Source organism: Octopus bimaculoides, chromosome 1 (genome assembly GCF_046866305.1).
Source record: "Octopus bimaculoides isolate indiv1 chromosome 1, ASM4686630v1, whole genome shotgun sequence".
Taxonomy (NCBI): domain Eukaryota; kingdom Metazoa; phylum Mollusca; class Cephalopoda; order Octopoda; family Octopodidae; genus Octopus; species Octopus bimaculoides.
This window is the reverse complement of record NC_142928.1, coordinates 58,074,809-58,095,732: the sequence shown is the minus strand read 5'-3', so window position 1 is coordinate 58,095,732 and position 20,924 is coordinate 58,074,809. Positions and strand designations below refer to the sequence as shown.

Sequence of the window (20,924 nt, the reverse complement as noted above, 5' to 3'; positions counted from 1 at the left end):
CTTAAATGCTAATAGTTATGTTGCTCTGAGCTCAAATCCCAAATCTTTTTTTTTTTTTTTCCTAGTAAGGAAGGGTTTAATAATAATAAGAAACCTTGCTATCATTCTTAAATCTATCTTTGAAAAATTGGCAGCCTCCTTTTTTATCCAGTTGTTTAGCTCTTAATCAATTCTAGTCAAACAGATCTGTAATCAAAGGTATTCCAGTTGTGGCCATCCTGTTTTTTTTTGTCCTGATCTAGTGTACATACAACAATCTGTGTAGGGGATGTAACTGCTATTTCTAAAAATACATGTAATCATGTAGAGGCTTCCTTATTGACTCGTTTTTGTCTAGTTTGAAGTATTTACCCTGATATCTCGGAAACTATTGAAACTAAATAAGTTTCATCATCATCATCGTTATTTAACATCCACTTTCCATGCTGGCATGGGTTGGATGCCCTTCTTAACACCAACCACTCCACATCTATTTAAATTATTTTCCTTTGCAAATTATTTAGATTATATGCAAGTCAAGTTATAATCAGAATTAGTAGAATAGAAATACATTCTCAAAATATACATAAAAGCAGTGAGCTGGCAGAAACATAAGCACGCCGGGCGAAATGCTTAGCGGTATTTCGTCTGCCGTTATGGCCTGAGTTCAAATTCTGCCAAGGTCGACTTTGCCTTTTATCCTTTTGGGGGTCAATAAATTAAGTACCAGTTACGCACTGGGGTCGATATAATCGACTTAATCCCTTTGTCTGTCCTTGTTTAGCCCCTTGTGGGCAATAATGAAATAAGAAATCAGAAAGGTTTATAGCAACAAAACGTCTAATGATAATGACTGTCATACTAACTGATGCAAATTACATTCACATACTGACCAACTATGTAGAAAACATTTCCTCATTTGTTTATATGAGATGAAAGTAATTTAAATGTATCCCTACATGCTATTTGTATTATTAAAGGTATGGAAGAGCAGAAATGAAATGAATGTAAAGTAGTAGAGTACTAGACTGTTGCTTCATTTTTAGTTCAAATCTTATTGCGATCAACTTTACTTTTCATCCTTTTGAATTCAATAAACAAGGACCCAGCTGAGCCTGCCACTCCAACTGAAATGTGTGTCCTTATGCTAAAGTTAGAAGTCATTATTAGTTCCTTAGGAAGTAGTGAAGTTTTAACAAGTTGTCTACACACTTCTTTTTTATTTGGAAGCACTTGACTTTAATTATGTTACTTATTCTCTGAAGATCATAAATATTTAAAACTTCTAATTTCATTGCTCTCTGTGCTTTTTATATGTAAGTACATCGTTGTTGTCATTTTAATGTACAAGTCAGACAGAATAAGTTATGGCAGATTTTCTATGGCTGGTTACTTTCCCTTGGGCAGACATGTTTTCAATGAAGATTGGTTATGAACAACACCGCTTGTGTGACAGTGAGTTGTTTACAACTATTGCATGATGTCAAGACAATGAGTTATGTCATATTTCGGGCTTCTTTCGGTTTCTGTCTACCAGATTCACTAACAGGGCTTTTCTTGGCTTTAGGCTATTATAGAAGACACCTGTCCAAAGTGGTTTCAAGTTCTGTCTTAACCACATAGTCATTCCTGTGCCTATATATGTGTGTATAGTCTTACATTTCCCTCCATCTGGTGAGAGAAATATTGCTTAATATACACAGTATGTAACTATATACTGTGCATATTAAACAATATATATATATATATATGAAAGAACACAAATGGGTTTTAAATTTACTACAGCTGTTTTAGTACCATTTTGTTGATGCTAGTTTATATCTTAGCAAAAATCCACCATTTTAAACATGTATAACCAGGCAAGGTAAAACTAGATGACCTTTCCACCAACTAACATGATCAGTAAGTGATATTTTAAAAAAGAACAATCAAATTTATAGAGAAAATGGATAGGTGAATTGATATTCTAAGGGCAACAAGGTCCAAGCAATTCTATTTTCCAAGCTGCTATCTTAATTAGTGTATAGTCTTGACTCTGCTGTGAAAAGCCAGCAGGGAGCAGGCATGGTCAACCAAAGCATAAAAGCTCAATAAGATAAGAGCTCAGACTTCAAGGTAGAAATATATAAACATGTATGTATGTTCCACTCAGCAATGGGACATACATACATGTGCGGCTGTCTGGCTTCCGTGCCAGTGGCACGTAAATAACACCATTTGAGCATGATTGTTACCAGCATCGCCTTCCTGGCACGTGAAAAGACATTCGAGCGAGGTCGTTGCCAGTACCGCTGGACTGGCTCCTGTACAAGTGGCACGTAAAATACACCATTTTGAGCATGGCTGTTGCCAGTACCGCCTGACTGGCCTTCATGCCGGTGGCACGTAAAAGCACCCACTACAGTCTCGGAGTGGTTGGCGTTAGGAAGGGCCTCCAGGTGTAGAAACTCTGCCAAATCAGATTGGAGCCTGATGTAGCCATCTGGTTCGCCAGTCCTCAGTCAAATCGTCCATGATGATGATGATATATACATCATCATCGTTTAACGTCCGTTTTCCATACTGGCATGGGTTGGACAGTTTGACTTGGTACTGGCAAGCCAAGAGGCCACACCAGGCTCCAATCTGATCTGGCAAGGTTTCTACAGCTGGATGCCCTTCCTAACGCCAACAACTCTGAGAGTGTAGTGGGTGCTTTTTACATGCTACTGGCACGGGAGCCAGCAGGCGACACTGGCATCAGCCACGTTCGGATGGTGCTTTTTATGTGCTACCAGCACAGGAGCCAGTCGGGTCGGGGATGCTGGCATCAACCACGTTCAGATGGTGCTTTTTACGTGCCACCAGTGCGGGGAGCTAGTCAGCACTGGCAGGACCCATGCATGAATGGTACTTATTGTGTGCCACCAGTCAGGCGGTACTGGCATTATATATATATATATATATATACACACACACACACACACACACATATATACATGTGTGTGTGCAAGAAAACCAATATCTACAGATCTTGTAAAAGACTTGATCAAGGTGGTATAAGAACTTTGAATGCATTGTCTGACACTCTACTGTATTGGTCATGTGTGTTGTATTAGTTAATATAATAAAGTAGCATTATTAGAAGTAAGGAGTACACTAATGTTTATAGCTGTTTTGATGCATTGTGGCCAAGTAATTCAGTCAGGTAGAGCTCATGTACCTTCGCTTAAGGGCCATAACTGCATTTTCAGATACATTCCATAAAGGGCATAATTGGCTAAAGTGGCAATCAAAATCTAGTTGTAGATCTCACTTGGCTTTGAGTTTACCCTTCAGTTGTTTTAAGATTTAAAAGTTCAGTTTTGTATGCTTTGATTCTTATTACAATTTGCACCAAGTTTTTAGTTATCTTTTATTGAAATGTTTATTAAATATCATAATTTTCCTTTTTTTTTTTTTTTGTCTAGATCTGCTAAAAAAGCAAAATTACTGAGCTCTTCAATTACTAAAAAGTGTTTGCTCTTAGGTGCAGGTTATGTATCAACCCCAGTTGTTGAATATTTAACAAGAGACAAAACTTGCCACATGACTGTAGGTAAGAACATTTTGCTTTAAGCTTCTTCATTTCAAGGGCATTAATGTTTTATATCTTTGCATGAATTACGTTATTTAAAGATTTTTAAGTTTTTATTTTCACTATAAAACTGTGTTTCCAAATCTACGAATGTCCCTATTTCATTAGTAGTTCAAATATCATTATTAAAATATTATCCTTATTCAAGTTCATCATTATCATCATTGTTTTAACACCCACTTTTCTCCATGCACACATGTGTCAGAATTTGTGGAGATGTATTTTCCGTGGTCAGATGCCCTTCCTGTTGCCAACCCTCACCTCTTTCCAAGTAAGGTAATATTTCTCAATGACCGGACATGTTTTCACAAATGTTTGGTAATGAAAGACATTGTTTGCATGATGGTGACACTCATTTACAACTACCATGCAATTTTAAAGCAAGGAGACAGTAACAGGCACATACATACAAACATTGGTCTTCTTATAGATTCCATTTATCAAATTCATTCACAAGGCTTTGGTCAGTCCAGGCCTATAGTAAGAGACACTTGCCCAGAGTGCCACACATTGGAACTGGACTTGAAACCATGTGGTTGGGAAGCAAACTTCTTACCACATAGCCACTTGGCAGTATCAAAATATGTATCAGTCAAGTATTTAAGGTATATTACATCAGTGGTGCCCTTATTTAAAAACTGAACTCTTTTTGAAAAAATAGATGTCACTGTAGTTGTTGTTACATTTTTGCAGTTTCATATATCAGCATGTTTTGTGGGATGTGGGAGACAAGTGGGACTGAGTGGTTGAGTACCTATAGTATTTAGTCACTATTCTTATAAAATATGCCCTAGTATATGATGTGCAACCCTAATTATAGGAAATGAAATCCCAGAAAAATATTTCTTGTGGCCGTGTGGTTAAAAGGCTCATTTTGTAACTACATGGTTTCAGGTTCTGTCCTATTGTGCAGCTCCTTGGACAAGTGTCTCCAGCCCTAGGCTGACCGATGCCTTGTGAGTGAATTTGGTAGACAGAAACTATGTAGAAGCCCATTGTGTGTATTTGTGCCAGCCACCCTCACCACTTGACAACCAGCGTTTGTTTATATCTCCATAACTTAATGATTTGACAGAAGAGACTGATAGAATAAATACCAGGCATAAAAATAAGTACTGGGCCTGTTTTGTTTGAGTAAACCCTTCAACATGATTGTACTCCAAAGACTGAAACAAATAAAAGATAAATAATATGCACTGACTTTAGCTAATATGATGTGTGGCAAAATATTTTGGCAGATGTATAACAAATTACTAGCTGACCACGTGTCGTCAGTAATGACAGCTAATTCATCATCATTATCATCATCATCGTTTAACGTCCGCCTTCCATGCTAGCATGGGTTGGACGATTTGACTGAGGACTGGTGAAACCGGATGGCAACACCAGGCTCCAATCTAATTTGGCAGAGTTTCTACAGCTGGATGCCCTTCCTAACGCCAACCACTCAGAGAGTGTAGTGGGTGCTTTTACGTGTCACCCACACGAAAATGGCCACGCTCGAAATGGTGTCTTTTATGTGCCACCCGCACAAGAGCCAGTCCAGGGGCACTGGCAACGATCTCGCTCGAAAACCCTACAAAGGCCAGTCAGGCGGTATATATATATATATATATATATATATATATATATATATACATATGTCTGTACGTATTGTCGTCGTCGTTTAACGTCCGCTTTCCATGCTAGCATGGGTTGGACGATTTGACTGAGGACTGGTGAAACCAGATGGCTACACCAGGCTCCAATCTGATTTGACAGTGTTTCTACAGCTGGATGCCCTTCCCAAAGCCAACCACTCAGAGAGTGTAGTGGGTGCTTTTACGTGTCACCCGCACGAAGGCCAGTCAGGCGGTACTGGCAAAGGCCACGCTCATCTCGCTCGAGAAACCTCATGTGTCACCCGCACAAGAGCCAGCCCAGAGGCACCAGCAACGATCCCGCTCGAAAAATCCCAGAACCCCACACAAGAGCCAGTTCAGCGGCACCGGCAACGATCTCGCTCGAAGAAATTTCATGTGTCACCAGCACAAGAGCCAGTCCAGGGGCACTGGCAACGATCTCGCTCAAAAAACCTCATGTGTCACCCGCACAAGAGACAGCCCAGGGGCACCGGCAACGATCTCGCTCGGAAGATTTCATGTGTCGCCCGCACATGAGCCAATCCAGGGGCACTGGCAACGATCCTGCTCGAAAGACTTCATGTGTCGCCCGCACATGAGCCAGTCCAGGGGCACTGGCAACGATCCCGTCTCGCTCAAGCCATTTCATGTGTCGCCCGCACACGAGCCAGCCCAGGGGTCACCGGCAACGATCTCGCTTGAAAAACCTCATGTGTCACCCGCACAAGAGCCAGCCCAGAGGCAGCGGCAACGATATAGTATTTTAGGATCTTTTTTAAAACGGGGGCCACATTTTTCATTAACGAAACACTTTGAAACTTGGAACACTGGTAGAATGTGTCATATAAAACATCTTTTTCTCTTAGTCTTCTTTAAAAAAAAAGAAATCCATAAATTATTCCATGTTAAAGTTGTCGTATTTCTGTAATTTCAACCAATCACTGACGTCCATTCAGCCGATATACATTAAGTGCCGACTACATAAACAAACGATTCTGAAACAATTAATCCTAACCCTAACTCTAACTCTAACCCTAACCTTAGGGTTAGGGTTAGGGTTAAAGCAAATTTAAAATGAAAAAAGCAAATAAAACGAAGAATCGTTTGTTTATGTAGTCGGCACTTAATGTATATCGACTGAATGGACGTCAGTGATTGGTTGAAATTATCGAAATAAGACAATTTTTTACATGAAATAAATTCGAATACAAAAATATTTTTCTGTTCTATAACACAAAATAGATAAGTATACGAAGTTTGAAAGTCTTTCCGTACCAAAAACACTACGTAAAACATTAATGAAAAATGTGGCCCCCGTTTTAAAAAAGATCCGTATTTTATATATAAATAAAGTACATAATAACCACACATAAAAACATTCACATACTTCTCTTGTACACGTACATACTCACACAGAGTTGAAATGCTGTTTTTGTTTTCACCCCTTCCTTCCTTATTCATCTATCACTCCTTCCTTTCACTTATTGCTATTACTTTCTCTCACTCCCTCTCAGTCAGGGCTATTACTCTCACTACTGCTCCTTCACTGAATTAATATTTTCTCTCTTCCTCTGTGTCCGGTGTGATTCTGGACAAATACATATATATATATATATATACAAATATATAAAAACACTACGCTCATTATTATATTAGGAGACGTACAAAATACATTGAAAAAGTTCACATGTCTCAAATCAAACAAAAAGCATATTCAAAAGTGACTTTTCAACTTTACCAGTGTATAGCATGTAAAGTGTTGTTAAGTCAACACTGTGAGAATCCTGCAGTTCTTTTTGTTTTTTTAGAAGATAAACTTGATTTTGTTTATGACATTGTGCTTAAATAAATGTATACTAATTTATATTATTTACTTGGTACAATGTTGCACAATATTGTTTTGAACATCAACCTTTCAGCATTTAACATTAGAATTTTAATAAAGCAAACCTTATATTTTCTGTAAGTAAAAAACATTTTAATATTTTATTTCTGATATCTTTTCTGCAGCTTCACAACTGAAGGATGATTTGGACATAGTGTCAAAACTGAATCCTAACATCGACTGTGTTATTTTAGACATAAATCGGAACAGAGAAGAATTGGAAAACCTTGTCCAAGAACATGATGTAGTTATCAGGTAAGATTCCTGAGATTGCTTTACTATCACCATTCCTGCTCTACTACAAGTGTTTCTACTATTACTACAACAATCCAATAAAGGAGACTCTACATGATTATTTGATTTGCTAGAAACTATTAACACCAATGCTATTGCATAGTTTTCTGTATTCTTTTATTATCCAATTTAAAGTGTTCATTGATCACAACAGATGCTTTATTTATTTCTAGCTTTAATGTTGTAAATAAGTCAACCAATTTAATTTGTGTATTCAAAAGTATCTTCTCATATCCATATTGAATAGACTGGAAAATTAGAAATGTGAGGTTTTGAAATTTTTACATTTCCTTTTTGTGCATTACTGAACACTTGGGCAAGTTGGCAGGCTATCAGCTGAGAGGTCAGTAGTTCACCTCCTATCCCTGACAATGTATCTTTGGCCAAGATACTTAATTCTCAGTGACTAAGTTCACATAGTTCTAAAAACATCAGGGTAATTTTTCAATTGTGGAGTTGAAAAGGTGATTTGCCTTATTATGCTAAGTGAAATCAAATCAAAATCGCTGACGTGGCCGATGACAGTACTGCCTGATTGGCACTTGTGTCAGTGGAACGTTAAAAGCACATCCGAGTGTGATCGTTGCCAGGGCCACAGATTGACTCCCATGCCGGTTGCATGTAAAAAGTACTATTCGAGTGTGATCATTGCCAACGTTGCCTTACCAGCACATGTGCCGGTAGGACGTGAAAAACAACATTCGAGCGTGGTCGTTGCCAGTGCTGCCTGACTGGCTCCCGTGCAAGTAGCACGTAAAAAGCACCTTTTGAGCGTGATCATTGCCAGAACCGCCTAAGTGGCCCTCATGCTGGTGGCACGTAAAACTCCCAGTACACTCTTGGAGTGGTTGGCGTTAGGAAGGGCATCCAGCTGTAGAAACTTTGCCAGAACAGATTGAGCCTGGTGCAGCCTTTTGGCTCACCAGTCCTCAGTCAAACCGTCCAACCCATGCCAGCATGGAAAGCATTAATTTACTCATTAAAACACAATTATATGTTTCTTATTTTCTTATCATTTCAGTTTGTTGCCTTTTATATATCACCCTGAAATTGCCAAGGTGTGTATAGCCAATCATAAGAATATGGTAACTGCAAGCTATGTGAGCCCAGCAATGAGAGAATTACATCAAGAGTTAGTATAACTATACTTTGTGTTCTGCAAACCATTTTAAAATTGAACAGAGGTATTAAAGTTTCAATAGATAAAGGCTTAGCGTTCTTTACATTTTTGTTTCATACTGCAATAGATGTTTCATTTGTTGAATGGAGTTAGTTTTTCTTTTCCTCGCGATAAAGTTGCTAAATTGTTAGAGCACTGAACATAATAATACCATACAACATTTCGTTCTGGCTCTTTATGTTCATTTTCCTTGCTGGCGTGATTTGTACAGGTCATTATGGTTCCCTCAGTTCGTATTCAGAGTTGCTAGGTTCAAATCTGACCACTGTTGACTTTTCCTTCCATCCTTCCAGGATCAATAAAATAAATACCAAACAACTATTCTCCTTCCCCAAATTAGTGGTGCTTCTACCTGGCACAAAATCAAACTGCATCTCATCTAGGCAGACTCTTTCCCTTGGATATGACTCTTTCCGTAGCTTTCATCTCCTGATCCAGCAATTTGATACCTCTAATTATATCTAAGGCATCACCTTTACCTTTGTAGCAGTTGACTATGGTGCTGCTACACCAGTCATTGGGTATGACTCCTTTGTGAACCACCTGATTTACAATATGGGTGACTAGACCATAACCCACACCACCAGATATTTTAAGTATCTCAACAGTGATTCATGATGGGCCAGGGGCTTTTCCTGTCTTCATATCCTTAATTGCTTTATCTACCATGGATCTGTCGATTCAGGTAGCCAGTCCCTCAATTGGGTCAACATTTAGCAGACTCTCCTCCTCCCACTCATTGTCTACATCCAGCAGTCTTTCATAATGGCTTCTCCAAGCCTCTTTCTTTGCAGAATCATTACATGCAAGTGCATCATCATCCATATGGACACATTTCTCTCCTATGACATCACAATTTTCTCTCACACACTGTCTTGTAATCTGAAACACTTTGGCCCTCATGTTGCTGATCATAGACAACCTGCTTCTTTTCTGTTTCTCCCTTGGCTAGATATACTTGTCTCCTAGCATCCCATCTGGCAATATGATACAGCTCCCTGCTACACCCATTTTTCCAGGCCTGTTTATTAGCTCTAATGGCCCTGTCTACCACATTGTTCCACCACATTACTCTAGGTTTGGATGGGACTGTGTACCAACCACATATTTGGTCTGTGGCACTCAGCAAGCTGTCCCACAGGAATTCCCAGTTGCTCTCTATGTCACAAGCCTGTAGCATGTTATAATGTCTATAACATGTTATAATATTCAAGAGTAGTAGAGTGTGTATTACGGTGTCAGAATTTGGTCGTATAGAAGTGTGTGTTGCTTTACTTTAGTGGGTGTTGATTGTGTATAGTATGTGTTGTGTGAATTTTGTTATTTTATTTAGTGATTATTGTGTAGGGCATATATTGTATGCAGAGTGTGTATTGTTTGAGTTGTGTTATGGAACTGAAACTGTCTTCTGTATAATGTGGGTTATAACTAGCAGAGCTATTTTTTAAAACTTTGTAACATTGTGAACCCTCATATGGCTTTCTTTCTTGGGTTTTTTTGTTCATTTTATTCTTTCTTTTTAATATCATACCTAGTACTCTAATTATTATTAGTATTGTTTTTATTTTTATGCCCCACATCCTGTTCATTTCAGTTTTGAGATCCTTGTACTTTGACTGTTTCTCAACTTCCTTTTGGACAATGTTTTGGTCAGAAGGGATTGCGATGTCTATCAGCGTGCAGGTATTTTTGTTCCAGTGTTTGATAATTATATCAGGATAGCTTGCCTTGATCCCCTTCTCAGTTTGGATTGGCATGTCTATCTAATAATTGAGACTATTATTATTTTTATTGTTCTTGATATTGCATGTTATGCCATTCTTTTGCTTTGTTATTTACCATACTGGTATGGATTGGGAGTCTGCAATATAACATTGAAACCGGCAACATAGCTATAATTTCAAGAGAATGGAGGTACACACTACTTTAGTTGGCATAATACTTTCTTGCATTGGAAAACTGTTTTTAACAGCTTTAACTTTTGTTTTTCCTCTTCTAACATGCATTAGGAAATTCTAAATCATAACCAGGTGTTGTTTTTCACTGTGGGATTCTATTTCTTACACACACCACTTAATCATTATGTGGATGTAGTGTCTAACTAACTAGGTAGTTGAGCAAGTAAAAATAACGTACTCTATTGAAGAATACAATACAGTTGCTGTTAGGTTTTGCTGGCACAATATTTTTTTTTTTGTTTCTTTGTGGTAGGTTGTGTATCAACCTTATTTTCTCTGATTCCCTATCAAACATCTTTTGATCCATTTTCTATATGATGATATTTTAGCTGAATTTTTAGAGATTACTCAGCTGTGGTACCAAAATGATCCTATCAAGCATAATGCCTACTGTCACATCAAAACCACTGAACCTTCAGTAACTGCTCAACCTTGATGACTTACTAGTGACAGACTGCAGCTACTAAAGACAAAGTTCTCTCATGTTGGACCTTGTCCCCAACCATTTTGTCCTTCTCATCAAAAAACAGCATCAGACTGACATTAATCACCTGAAAGTTGCCTTAATTGATTAGAATCTAATTTCTACCTTTATTCCTTTGATGCAAGTAACAAATAAGAACAAGAAAGAAAATGAACCCCCTTCAACATCCCTTATGGTTCCTGTTCAACCTATGTCATCAGAGTGCCATGTGTATTGGCTCAAGTACTTTGTATCTGAGCTTAGTGTATTCAAGAAAAGTAAAGGTTATTTTCATATTTAAGTTTTGTGACTGTCATATACATTGTAGCCTCATGACAAATTTAGAGATTATAAACTTTTATATTTAAACTTCATTTAACATGTTGCACAGCAAACCATACTTTTCTTTATTATCATTTGCCACTAACAGGATGATATAGTGGTAGAATTTTAACAGGGCTTTGCAGTATTTATTCCAACTCTTTACATTCTGTGTTCATTCTTTTGGGTCCATGAAATAAGAGTACCAATCAGCATAGGGGGTCAGTGTAATCAACTAACCTGCTTCTCTCAAAATTTGTGTCCTCATGACTCTATTAAAAGTGATTTATTTGCCACTGATACTACAGTCTAGATTGAATTAATATCATTATCAGCATCAACAAATTCTTTATTTGCATTGTGATGAGACTTGTTACCTTTTATCAGCAATGATCAGGCTTAGCAATAAAGTATTGTTTATAAGCTAATTATATTTTAAAAGAAAGTATAGATTGACTTTTTCCCACTTCTCTGCCGACTAACTTTAGGACATTCATGTATGTTACAGTTGAGTAAGTTTCTTGCATGTAGTATTCTACATTTTAAGCATTTTTTTCGAACATGAGGTACGTTATATGTATGTATATATATGTATATTGTCTCCTGTGCTAACCAAATACTGATAATTAAAGTTACTGGGAGAATTTTTCTGCCTGTAATTTATTCTTTAAATATACTTTATGCAGCTATTCATGTACAATATTGTACATCTACTTAGCGATTATCTCATCACTACTTCAGCAAGTGCAGTGAAGTCACTACTTGCTGAGAATGTCTTATAAGACCAAAATATTCTAGGAATTGTCTCTCATACTTGTTGGAATAATTAAAATATTGTCATTGACTAACATTGTCTTTTCCTCACTGCATAAATATTTTAATTCACTTATTTTTATTCAGTGCATTAAATATGCAAACACTAACTTACTGTTGTTTATTAATTATAGTTTCATAATATCAACACAATAAGATGATGAGCTGGCAGAATTGTTAGCACACCAGGCAAAATGCTTTTATGGTCTGAGTTCAAATTCTGTTGGGGTCGACTTTGCCTTTGATCCTCTTGGAGTGAATAAAATAAGTACCAGTTAAACACTTGTGTTGATGTAATCAACTTATCCCCTCCCTGAAATTGCTGGCCTTGTGCCAGAATTTGAAATAAATATCTGTATCTACACAAGAATTAGAAATTAATTAGTTTAAATACCTAAGTGTTCATTGTGATGCTTATTGCTCAAAAGACAATGATGAAATAAACTTTCAGAAGGGAATCAGAAAATAACAGTGGCTACTAAGATCAAAAATAAAAAGTACTTTGATATTTCAATTTGAGAACTTACCTTGAAGACTAATCTGATCTTTGATTTGATGTTGTTGTTGTCTACTTTAGGGCCGTAAATGCTGGTGTCACCATTGTCAATGAAGTTGGAGTGGATCCTGGCATTGATCATATGCTTGCTATGGAGTGTTTTGATGAAGTTAGGACTGGAGGAGGAAAAGTAAGGCTGTGACATTTTCTCATGAACTTTATTCCTAATATTAGTAAAGAATGTAATGTATATAAGGAGCAATCTATGGTGCTGTTAACTCATGTGAATTGAGTTTAAACACACTGTATACATTTTATTAACAAACATGGGATCATCTTTGCATGTTACCTGTGATGGACAGGCACTTCATTCAATGGAAGATTTATCTCTTATCTTTTATCTTGTTTCAATCATTTCACTGAGGCCATGCTGGGGCTCTGGCTTGAAGGGATTTAGTCAAACAAATCAACTCTAAGACATTTTTTTAAAGCCTGGTACTTATTCTGTTGGTCTCTTTCACTGAACCACTAAGTTACGGAGACATAAGCACTCCAACACCAGTTGTCAAGCGGTGGGGGGAGACAAAGACACACACACAGAGGTTTCTTTCAGTTCCCATCTACCAAATCCACTCACAAGGCTTTGGTCAGCTCAAAGCTATAGTAGGAGACGCTTGCCTAAGGTACCATGCAGTGGGACTGAACCCGGGACCATGTGGTGGAGAAGCAAGTTTCTCAGCACTCATCCACATATATATTGAATAAAGAGACAAACACAAAGTCACACACACACACATATACATATATATATATATATATATATATATATACACACAAGGTGCAATGGGTAAATTGTCGGCATTTTATATTTTTAACTAGCAGAGATACCGGGCGTTGCTTGGGATTAAAATGACATAGTTTTTTATTGTTTTACTTCTTTTGGTCATGTGACTGCGGCCATGCTGGAGCACCACATTTAATCGAAGAAATCAAACCCAGGATTTATTTTTTATAAGCCTAGTACTTATCCGATTAGTGTGTTTTGCTAAAAACGGCTAAGTTACGGGGACATACACACAGCAACATTGGTTGTCAAGCAATGGTGTGGATACACACACACACACACACACAGAGAGAGAGAGAGAGAGGCCATGACTGTTGAGGACATGAGTAAGCTTTCAAGGAATGAAGCTAGTATGCTCTGCTGGATGTATAATGTCAGTGTGCATACACGACAGAGTATAAGAACTCTGAGGGAAAAGTTGGCCATAAGAAGCATCAGATGTGGTGTGCAAGAGAGACGACTGCGCTGGTATGGTTATGTGTTGCATATGGATGAGAACAGCTGTGTGCCAAAGTGTCACACCCTAGCAATAGAGGGATAAATTCTTATAAAGATTTTATCCTATACTTGAATTATATATATATATATGTATGTAGAGAGCTCTTACCTCTGCTGGCAACAAAGGGACTCTCACTCAGAGTAAAAGGCAGACTGTATGAGGCATGTGTACGAACAGCCATGCTACATGGCAGTGAAACATGGGCTGTAACTGCTGAGGACATGCGTAAGCTCGCAAGGAATGAAGCCAGTATACTCCGTTGGATGTGTAATGTCAATGTGAATACCCGTCAGAGTGTAAGTATCTTGAGAGAAAGGCTGAACATTAGAAGCATCAGTTGTGGTATGCAAGAGAGATGATTGCCCTGGTATGGACATGTGGTGAGAATGGATGAGGATAGCTGCGTGAAAAAGTGCCACACCCTAACAGTTGAGGGAACCCGTGGAAGAGGTAGGCCCAGGAAGACCTGGGCTGAGGTGGTGAGGCAAGACCTTCATACATTGGGCCTCACCGAGGCGATGACTACTGACCAAGACCTTTGGAAATGTGCTGTGTGAGAGAAGACCCGGCAAGCCAAGTGAGATCGTTGCCAGTGCCCCTGGACTGGCTCTTGTGCGGGTGACACATAAGATGCACTATTTTGAGCGTGGCCGTTGCCAGTACCACCTGACTGGCCTTCGTAGGATTTTTGAGCGAGATCGTTGCCAGTGCCCCTGGACTGGCTCTTGTGCGGGTGGCACATAAAAGACACCATTTCGAGCGTGGCCGTTGCCAGCATCGCCTGACTGGCCTTTGTGTGGGTGACACGTAAAAGCACCTACTACACTCTCTGAGTGGTTGGCGTTAGGAAGGGCATCCAGCTGTAGAAGCTCTGCCAAATTTAGATTGGAGCCTGGTGTTGCCATCCGGTTTCACCAGTCCTCAGTCAAATCGTCCAACCCATGCTAGCATGGAAAGCGGACGTTAAACGATGATGATGATGTATGTATGTATATTGTTTAATTTGGTTGGCTTTGGACTATATTTACATATTTCATTTTGATCTACAGATTAATTCTTTTACATCTTGGTGTGGTGGTTTACCAGCTCCTGAATTCTCAGAATGTCCACTTAGATACAAATTTAGGTAAGTTGCGATTATTGATCTCTTCAACAAAATGAATTGATTTCTTTTAAATAAGCAAAAAAAAAAATCTATTTGTTATTTTGTAGCAAGTTGGTTCTGATCAAGCGAACCTAAGATCAAATTCCTGCCATCACCATTCATCTCTTTAGAGCTAAACAGGACTTCATTATTATTTAATGTGTTCTTCCTTTTCTAAGATGCTAGTATGTGACTTGAGGATGATTTAGCTGCTATTTCAGCCAGTTTAGTAACTAAAGATGTTCTTTTGTTGGCTTGGAGATTTGGTTGTTTGAATCAGCTTCGTCTTTTACAAGTATTTCTTTTATTAGTATTGTGCTTGAACTAAAATGAACATCTGCACAGAACTAGGTGAACTCAAAAGATTCAGATTTAAGAGTATTAGTTACGGACACAATCCATTGGTAGTGATTTCTTGAGAGCTTCAAACTCTGTTGATATGATCTTCCTCACGCTCATTCATTTTGTCTGCATGTATGCATGTGTAATCAGATAAATTTATCATATATAATAGTCATATTAATACTTTGTTCTTCAATTCATCTTTCAGCTGGTCTCCTAGAGGTGTCTTATTGAATCTGTTAGCTGGAGCAAAGTACTTAGAGAAAGGAAAAGTAAGATGTAATTTTTTTTCTTTAGTTCTAATAAATTGTTAATTTACAATCATATATATATATTTGTCATTTTGCCAATTTGACTAAAAATAAACTTGAATGATTTTTTTTTTTTTTCATAAATTAAATATCTCTTAGATTTTACATTCTTTTTCAAGACATCATGTAAGCAATACACTTTGTCTATCAATTTATATTCCAGGAGGTTGAAATTGAATCAGGCGGCACTTTACTGGATGTAGTTCGTAAACTTGATTTCCTACCAGGCTTCAATCTTGAAGGTTTCCCAAACAGAGATTCCACAGTGTATATTGATCGATATGACATTGGTGATGCTCAAACTTGCGTCAGAGGAACCATACGCTATAACGTAAGCCAAAATAAAGTTGTTTCTTCTAAAAGAAATATATGGAAAATTTATATGATAAAGATATAAAAAGTTTTAAACTGTTTAGTAACTTTGATGATGGTTCATTATTACAAGGGTGAGTTAGAAAGTAATGCAAATGAAAATTGCATTACTTTCTTACTCACCTTCATCTATTTCTTTAATCTTATAATAATTCTGCTTATCATTGCATTACTTAACCTGTCGGTAATGCTTTCATGTGATTAGGGAAAGAGAAGCGTCCATGACATGAGGTAAAAGGAATGTAATTGTAACATTTTCATGTGATTAGTTGAAGGGAAAGAGAGGAGAAAGAAAAAGAGGGAGAGAGAAGCATCCATGATGTGAGGTAGGGAGAATGTAATATTTATTACATGGTTAAAAGTTAATTGAAGGTAGAGAAGGAGAGTTAAAAGTATAATTCTAGCAGAGGGGGTGATGTCTGATGGAGAGGTTAAAGAAAAGCAAAGAGAGTGGGTGGAGATGGTGGTAGTGATTGGATAGTGAAAAGTGTTTTTTTTTTAACTGAATTAAGTTTTTTATATTACCTGTCACTGAACGCAAGCTTAAATGCAATTCCATGAAATATTCATGCTTATTTACTTGGTAGATATATGCAATTTAGCTAAAGGTTGTATCATATGTACAGGATGTTTTTGTTTATGAGAAAAACGGAAAAATAAGAGTGAATATTAAGTTCATAAAATTGTGCATAAAGTATACAAAGTGTATATATAAAGTGCATTAAGTAATCATTGATCGGTATGACATTGATGATGCTCAATTTCGCATCAAAGGAACCATGTGCTTTCAGATTTTTGGATAAAGTTTTCAGAAATAACCCAACAGGTGTACCATTAATTCCATGAAATATTCACGGGTCCTGCTAGTTAAAATAATTTCCTTTTAAATACTTGTATATTTTAGTAGTACACTAATTAGAGGTTTCTGCTCAATTACTTCTCTTTGCTCAAGATCTCTAAAACACTATTAATCCAGGTTTCACCAAATATTTCTTAATTCTACATATACTTTCATTGTCACTTCATCCACATACGTATCCTTAACATTTCTCACCATGTCAACATACTTTCTATTCTGAATAGAAAGATTTGTAAAACCCTTCCAACAATGATTTAACATTTAAACTGACATCATCATCATCATCATCATTTAATGTCCGCCTTCCATGTTGGCATGGGTTGGACAGTTTGACAAGAGCCGACCAGACAAAAGACTACACCAGACTTCTGTTTCTGATGCAGTCTTCTGCCTAGCTGCCCATCAGTCTGAATTTTTAATTTTTAAAAACAAAGAAACTGTTTTGTAATTCTAGGGGTTTTCAAACCATGCCAAAGCTCTTCTACAACTTGGATTGTTGCAATCTAGGGAATGCCCTCACTTACATGAAAATGGACCCCCAATTACTTGGGTAAGCTATTGGAGTTTATTATACTAGTAATTTGATTATCAGTAGAAATATTAGATGTGCAGAATGCTGACTAATAAAGTACTAGACTTTTAGATACAATGGAATTGTATTGACTGTTCAAAGGTACTACAGAAAGTAATATATAAATTTTACTAACTATAAATTAATGCTGGAGGAAGATCTCATAAAAGTGAAGAACTTGAGTGAAGACATTCAGAGAAACATTATTTCTTTTAACAGTGGAATTTCTTTCTAGATACTAAAGGCAAACCAAATCTTTTCCACAAAGATTTTTCTGAAATCTTTTCTTCGCAGAAAAGAGCATGTGTTTTCCACAGAGAGAGCATGGTTGCCAGAAAACAAGTGATTTTACAGTTATATAGCATAACATAAGATTAGGCACTAAATGAAGAGTCTGCAATGACTAAAGATGAATGAGTTATGTATAGTCCAATGCATATGCAGTATTGTATATTTTTGAGAAAGGCTACACACATATGAACAAAGATAAATAATCACTGTAAACTGTGAAAGCAGTAATTGATGACGGTTTCATTATCTTGAAGCTACTTGGCTCAAATCTTGCTAAATACATAAATCTATCATAAGCTAATATGCTATATCATGGAGGAAATGTGTTCTCATCTGCTTATAATCCTGATAATTGGGATATGTTTTAAGTACCCTCAAACACCTGCCATTAATTGTAATATATAGTCTGTAGAATTAGTAATTGTTCAGAATCAAATATTTTGGGTCTCTGGAAATGCAGTTATTTGTCTTTTGTGTGTTTAATTTTCAGAAAGCCTATATGTGTGAATTGATGGGGAAATCCCCTGACATTCTTGTGGACTCACTCAGAGATCTCATTTATGGAAGACTTGAATGTAATGCTGAACGTCTGGCTTTTATTGAAGAGTAAGTGTTACCATTTATTTCGATAAAAGCTATTAATTTCTCTGTATCAATATCATATTCTAGTGACTTTATTGCATTACAATTTCTTATCTTGTTGTATTATACTTTTTATGAGTTACTACTGTGGGTAATCATACTGACTGTTGATAAATAGTGGGTCTGAGAAAGTCCTAATGAATGCTCTACAATGAAATGTTTCTTACAACTCAAAAGATGAGTGACACAGCTATAGGGTTTTGAGACAGACACTTTTGAAAGCTTTGTTGGTTAACTAAGACCAAAGTCTAGTGTTGCTTTTGTTGATCTTCTCAAGATCAAAAGACCATTGATATATGATGTAGGAGAGCAGATCTCTGGTACTTCCAGCTCTATGGAATCCATATTAGTGGTCATTGAAAACGGAAAGAAATAAAGGAGGTTATTATTTACAATCATTTCCATCATTTTCCAGATGTTTGAAGTGAGGGTGGTTGACTGTTAGTTGGTATAATTAGTAACAGGACATACTTTAGTTAAGTTTCCGTAATTAGGGATAGGTTCCTTTATAAAGAGGATTAGAAATATGGTAAGCTGTAGTGCACTATTTAAGGATAATGATAAATGCACTTGTCATCATATTGCATTAAAGAGATTAGAAAAGATTTTATATGTGGTAGTAAGATAAATGAAACGGAAAAAGTGATCCTGAGAGGTGTGCATTGCATAGAATTTGAAGCAAAATGGGCAACAAATATTGTGGCTTTATCAATGGGAATGCTATTTACAAAGCAATCATGAAAGCTCTGCTGCTGTTAAGATGTGTGAGTTTGCATATCATGTGATGCACATTTGCTTTTTGTGTGGTCGTCTTGTAAATCATATAGCAATTGGAAACTGTTAGTTTGTAGTGGTGAGTGAATTCCTTTTGGTGTTGTTGGCATATTGCCATTGCACATATTGCTGCAACATATTAGTAAGCATATAAATCTTTTTCTCTCTCTGAAAATATCTGTGTTGAATACATTGTGTGTAACTTATTTTTAAAATATTTGTGTGTTCTCTTGTGGTTACTTAGTCTTGGTCTCCTAGAAGAAGAATTAATTGACAAAAGAGGGAGCCCCTTGGACACAATCTCTAACTATTTGGCAAAGCGATTATCATACCGTAAGTACTGTAAAAATATATTACATATTTTCAATTTCAGTTAATCTAGTTTTATGTCTTTTGATTTGCTATTCTTTTTAGCAGTTCTTTTGATCTAGTTTTCAGTTTTTTGATTTGCTATTTTGCTTAAAATTCTTTCTTTTACAATATTAAAATTTTACAAATTATATTTTTAGAAAAAGGAGAACGTGATGTTTTATTGATGCGTCATCAGATTGAATTTACTTGGCCTGATAAAACCCGTGTTTTACGAAACATTGGACTTTGTGTGTATGGTGACTCAAATGGATCATCAGCTATGGCAAAAACTGTTGGTCTACCATGTGCTATTGCTACCAAGATGGTTCTGGAAAGTAAGCCTCTTAACAAATTTTATTCTTTTATACGTTTCAACCCAAAGGCTGTAGTAGAAAGAACATACTGAAGAATATTTACTCCAGTCTATTTTAGTATAAATTTTGGTCTTGAACATGTATTAAAAGGATTATAGGGGTCAAATCAGTTTTACAAGCATGCCACTTGAAGCCAAAAAATATTGACTGTCAACAGCTTAATTGTTGTGTTGTCCTCAGTGAGCTCTAATTGAGTAAACCTATGGTATTCAGGTGGTCAGTCAAATGACTAGGTGCTTTCCAAAATTTATTGTTCTGGCTATATCGTGTCTCAGTTGACCTCACAATCATCATCATCATCATCGTTTAACGTCCGCTTTCCATGCTAGCATGGGTTGGACGATTTGACTGAGGACTGGTGAAACCGGATGGCAACACCAGGCTCCAATCTAATTTGGCAGAGTTTCTACAGCTAGATGCCCTTCCTAACGCCAACCACTCAGAGAGTGTAGTGGGTGCTTTTACGTGTCACCCGCACGAAAACGGCCACGCTCGAAATGGAGCCAGTCAGGCGGTACTGGCAACGGCCACGCTCAAAATGGTGCATCTCATGTGCCACCCGCACAAGAGCCAGTCCAGGGGCACTGGCAACGATCTTACTTGGCTTGCCGGGTCTTCTCACGCACAGCACATTTCCAAAGGTCTCGGTCAGTAGTCATCGCCTCGGTGAGGCCCAATGTACGATGGTCTTGCCTCACCACCTCAGCCCAGGTCTTCCTAGGCCTACCTCTTCCACGGGTTCCCTCAACTGTTAGGGTGTGGCACTTTTTCACGCAGCTATCCTCATCCATTCTCACCACATGTCCATACCAGCGCAATCGTCTCTCTTGCACACCACAACTGATGCTTCTAATGTTCAGCTTTTCTCTCAAGATACTTACACTCTGACGGGTATTCACATTGACATTACACATCCAATGGAG

At 37.3% G+C, this 20,924-nt stretch overlaps 1 protein-coding gene across 9 annotated transcripts in view; it reads left to right on the top strand.

Annotated features, from left to right (window-relative positions):
- Nucleotides 1-20,924, top strand: part of LOC106869155 (alpha-aminoadipic semialdehyde synthase, mitochondrial) — a 150,589-nt gene that overhangs the window by 127,437 nt on the left and 2,228 nt on the right. For all 9 annotated transcript variants that reach the window (XM_089351567.1, XM_089351553.1, XM_014914763.3 and 6 more), the window contains 11 exons: nt 3,429-3,556; nt 7,228-7,357; nt 8,418-8,528; nt 12,709-12,817; nt 15,020-15,096; nt 15,665-15,728; nt 15,931-16,098; nt 17,453-17,548; nt 18,351-18,466; nt 19,521-19,609; nt 19,786-19,962. In XM_089351567.1, the coding sequence (XP_089207693.1) occupies nt 3,429-3,556; nt 7,228-7,357; nt 8,418-8,528; nt 12,709-12,817; nt 15,020-15,096; nt 15,665-15,728; nt 15,931-16,098; nt 17,453-17,548; nt 18,351-18,466; nt 19,521-19,609; nt 19,786-19,962 (1,265 nt within the window). The remainder of the gene's footprint in view (nt 1-3,428; nt 3,557-7,227; nt 7,358-8,417; nt 8,529-12,708; nt 12,818-15,019; nt 15,097-15,664; nt 15,729-15,930; nt 16,099-17,452; nt 17,549-18,350; nt 18,467-19,520; nt 19,610-19,785; nt 19,963-20,924) is intronic.